Here is a 4,535-nt window from a genome sequence, read left to right as displayed (position 1 = left end):
CAGCATCGAGGTGTGTTAAGGAGTTGTTTGGGACCAAAGCTTGGCTTTTTTAGAGTTCGGGGGGAGATAGTTTTGGGGAAAACTTTCTCTCCCCGCCTTCTTCCTTTCCCCCTACAGGCAACTGCTTTCTTCTGCTGCAGGGTGTGTAAGGGGTTTTGTTTTGTTTTTCTCCCCCCTCCACCCTCATTCAGCTCTATCTGTGGAGTGTGGAGAAAACCCCTCTAGCCAGTATGTGAGCAGGAGGGTCAAAGGCAAAGGGAAAGTTAATAATGCCTGCTAATGGTACTAACTATTCAGGATGAATCTTGTCAAAAGTTTTTCTGGAAGTGTGGGTCTTTGTGTGTTTCCTGAAAGCAAGACCAATCATTTCCGTTTATTCACTGGCTAAACCCCTACTTGATTGGGGACAAGGACAGAAACCATCCATTACGATCTGATATATTATCCAAACAATTTAGTGTATTCATGAGGTAACCGAAACGTGGGGGCTGCGAAATTACCCGTAATCAATTGCTACAGCGAGCGTGCGTCCCCCCGGGTGTCGGACAACTGCAACTCGCGGTCTCTGTAACAGGCGGAGGCTCAGCATTTCCGAGTTGCGCTACTCGCTACCTGATCGCCAGGCTGGGGACACTGGACGTGCTCAGAGGACGCGGACGCTGACGAGGCAGCCTCGCCGCTGCTCCACCGGGATCCTGGACCAGACCCGCCGCCTCTCGGCGAGCGCGCCACTCACCGGTCACCGCTGACCCGCCCGCGGCCACCGCAGCCACCCCACCGGGACATTCATTCTTGCCGCTTGCCTCCCTCCGGGCCGGGCGTAGAGACTGTATTGTAGGGGGTTTTGTCCCCACGCTGCCTCTTCTTTTTTCTCTCTCTCCTTTTTTCCTTTTTTTGTTGCTCTTGCCTCTCCCATGTTCGGGAAAACAGACAAAATGGACGTTCGGTGCCACTCGGACTCAGAGGCTGCCCGGGTCTCCAAGAACGCGCACAAGGAAAGCCGGGAGAGCAAGGGCGCGGAGGGCAACCTCCCTGCCGCCTTCCTCAAGGAGCCACAGGGCGCCTTCTCGGCGCCGGGCGCCGCTGAAGATTGTAACAAAAGTAAATCCAATTCCGCAGCCGATCCGGATTACTGCCGCCGGATCCTGGTCCGAGGTAGGGATGGGGTAGGGCTGCGGGGCGCGTTCTTTGGGGGGCGACTCCGGGGCCGCTACCCGCCCAGACCCGCGCGGGGAGGACGTGCGGAATGGGACTTCGGAGAAAGTTGCTGGCCCTCCCTGCCCCGAGTCTGGCCGGCCAATGGGGACTCGCACCTGGGGCGCGCACTCTCCAGGAGCCTCGACCCTCCAAGCCCTGAGGGCCCAGCCGGCTGGGCTGCTGGGGGAGCCGGGGTTTGTGCGGGCGGGCCCAGGCTCCAGGCTGTGGCCTCCGACACGGGAAAGGGGCAGGGAACTCTGGTGGACACGTGTGCGCCCTGCGCCCGAGAGGACCTGCCGGGAGCCCGGCCCGCAGACTCCCGCGCCCTGGCCAGTTGAGCTCACGCACAGGGAACGCGGGCGCGGGAGAACAGCCACCGACTGCCGGCTACGGCCCGGCCAGTTGGCGCGCTGGGCCGAGGGCCCCGGCGCAGCTCTCGGAGCTGGTTGCCGCCACCTGGAGAAGCGATAGGGCTTATTTGTCGTGCCTCGGAACTCGGCTCGCCCCGCTCTGCAGCGCGGTGTGCGCTCGGCTCGGGAGGCCGCGGTGATGGAGCCCGGCCCCCGCCCGGCGCCTCCCTCGCAGCAGATCGCCAGGCCCCGCCGGCCCCGACTTGGTCACTCCTCTTTCCGGCTCCCTGGCTCGGGAGGGAAGGAGACCCCAGGGTGGGGGTGGGGACCGCTAGAGCGCGGTCTGATCACACTCTCTAGACCTGGGCCCGGCACAACCCGGGCTGGTCCAGGCGGGAACCTTCAGGCTACCGGGGACGCAGACCACGTCGTCAAGGCCCCCAGGCCGGAAGGACCGTCAGCCGATTTGGAATTGATGTTTTTCCCCTTCCGTGGTCGGAGGGCTGTACAAAGGCAAAATCTGGTTCTCTCTCTCTCGTCAGCGTGTGGCGTTAGCCTCTTCGTCCCCCAAACACACAATGTGCTCCGCGGCTGTGGCCGCACCCCGCTCCGCCCCCTCCACCTCCGAATTTCAGGCTGCTGGCGACTGTTCCCGAAGCCAGCTCCGGCCAGCGAGGTGGAGGGAGACGAGAGGGTTCTGGCGGCTGACATTTTCCCTTCTCCAGATGCCAAGGGGTCCATACGCGAGATCATCCTGCCCAAGGGCCTGGACCTGGACCGGCCCAAGAGGACGCGCACGTCCTTCACCGCGGAGCAGCTCTACCGGCTGGAGATGGAGTTCCAGCGCTGCCAGTACGTGGTGGGCCGCGAGAGGACGGAGCTCGCCCGGCAGCTCAACCTCTCAGAGACCCAGGTACCCGGCCGCCGGGCTGCTCGCAGCTCTGCGCCAGCCCCCTTCTCCATCACCTCCAGCCAGCTCTACCTCACTAACTGGCCTGCCTCTGGACAGAGCCTCCCAGGGGAAGCGGAGATTAGGAGGGTGGGGAAGAAAGGTCTAAGTCTTTCTCCCTTTCCACAACCCTCCCTTCCCCCCGCCCCCCAAATATTCCAGGGCCCATGCTTTGCCCGCCTTGGCCTAGCCCAGGAGACCCCAAATCTTGTCCTTTTGGAATTCATTTTGGCCCCCAGTCTTGAGAATTCCTTGCTTTCCTCTGCTCTACAAGGAACTAATGTTTGCCGTTTTAGGTCCTCTCATTTTGGCCAGACTTCTGAGCACCACCCTTTTTGGGGACCCCAGCCCAACATCCAGGCCCATTATGCAATGGGCCGAAAGCCTAGGGCAAAACCCCCCCGTTCCAGTGCTGGGGGTGACAACTAGGATTAGAAAGGTGCATGTTCCTAAGATCTGCCTGTGCAGACCAGACTGCCCTGACCCTTAAGGCTTCCCCTGGCCCTAAGGTGCCCAACCCTTTCCCAGCCCTGATCACCCACTCCAGGCACCCAGGAAGCCCTGTCTTCTGTGCCAGTGATGTGTGAGGTATGAGATTAGAGGCAGATCTGGGGCTCTGGGAACCAGCACTGCCAACTGTGCTTTAGGTCTTTTCCTTTACATGAAATGCATATGATGCTATGGAGCTGGCCACGTGGACTCAGACCAGGGGCACTTTAGGGCCTCAGCGATTTCTCTGTGGAGGTCCTTTGGGGCCTGGCCAGGGTATGGCACCAGCTTGGCCTACGTAAGACAAGACTTTTTTTTTTCTGAGGACCAGTCCTTTTCCCTATGGCCAGCCCTGTAGCAGGTGGGGGAGCGGTTTAGGTCTGAGATCTGGGTGGAAAGCTAACAACCAAGCACAAAACATATCGGATGTTCTTTCTGAGTCTGAGTTGGTGTGGTAGCTTTTCCTTAGTTTGTCTGCTACCATTCCTCTTAGTTTACAAAATCTAGACAGAGTAACCTTTCCATATAACTGCCAAACTCCATTCCGGGCCACCAGCTAGGCCTGAAGAGAGGCAGAGGGAGAAGAGGAGTGAGAGGGGAGGTTGGCAGAAAGAATTTAGCCCACCCCACCTCCTGACTTCCTCTTGTGATTCCAAAGTTCATGATGGAGAACAGCAGAGGGAATGAACGCCACACGGCCCCTCCAATCCAGCTGGTGGTGAGAGGAGGTGGAGAAAGCTTGGCCTTTCAAGTCCACCCTGCACAGATCATTCCTTCCACAGCCACCTTTCCTGCCTGCTGCTAGTTGATGGTCAAGTCTGACCCTCGTAAGGAAGACACAGCCACTGGTAGCCTTCAACAGTAGTGCTGCTGGGGCTAAATTCGGGCCCATTGGGCCAGGGGCCTGGGTCGGGAAAGGCAGGGCGACACTCCTCCCCACCCATCCCCACCTTACACTTCCGCACAGCATCCTTCCGGCCTCACACGCTCTCCTTGAAATGTGGGCCTTCAAGCAGCGCGGATCCGCAGTACAGTTGTGGGTGGTGCGACCTCCCAGTCACATCCTTCTGGTCTTTATTTGAGTTAGGGTCGTGAGCATTTTTATTACTTTATTGGTACTCTTGGCCAGACCAGGCTTGCTTCCATAATCTGGAAGCAGCCGGACAGAGCTGTGTCCCCCACCCGGCGGCTGGCTTTCCCTAGCAGCTCCCGGGCAGGACCTTTCCCACTGCGCGGTGGGGCTGGGGCAGGGGCTGGGGCTGCAGGAGGGCCCCCGGAGCCCTCGCGCCCCGGAGCCCGCTCCCCTTGACGCCCGTCTCCACCTGCCCTTCTCTCTCACCCTCCCCGCGCCTGGCGCACAGGTGAAGGTCTGGTTCCAGAACCGGCGCACGAAACAGAAGAAGGACCAAGGCAAGGACTCGGAACTACGCTCGGTGGTGTCGGAGACCGCGGCCACGTGCAGCGTGCTGCGGCTGCTGGAGCAGGGCCGTCTGTTGTCGCCGCCCGGCCTGCCCGCGCTGCTGCCGCCATGCGCCACTGGCGCCCTCGGC

At 60.4% G+C, this 4,535-nt stretch overlaps 1 protein-coding gene across 1 annotated transcript in view; it reads left to right on the top strand.

Annotated features, from left to right (window-relative positions):
* The first annotated feature begins 833 nt into the window (after nt 1-833).
* The window catches only part of VAX1 (ventral anterior homeobox 1), a 4,182-nt gene continuing 480 nt past the window's right edge, over nt 834-4,535 (top strand). Inside the window, exons 1-3 of the mRNA XM_019642919.1 lie at nt 834-1,155; nt 2,273-2,460; nt 4,347-4,534. Coding sequence (XP_019498464.1) covers nt 915-1,155; nt 2,273-2,460; nt 4,347-4,534 — 617 coding nt within the window. The 5' untranslated portion in view covers nt 834-914. The remainder of the gene's footprint in view (nt 1,156-2,272; nt 2,461-4,346; nt 4,535) is intronic.

This window comes from Hipposideros armiger, unplaced genomic scaffold (assembly GCF_001890085.2).
Source record: "Hipposideros armiger isolate ML-2016 unplaced genomic scaffold, ASM189008v1 scaffold_74, whole genome shotgun sequence".
NCBI lineage: Eukaryota > Metazoa > Chordata > Mammalia > Chiroptera > Hipposideridae > Hipposideros > Hipposideros armiger.
This window is presented reverse-complemented; position numbering and strand designations above follow the sequence as displayed.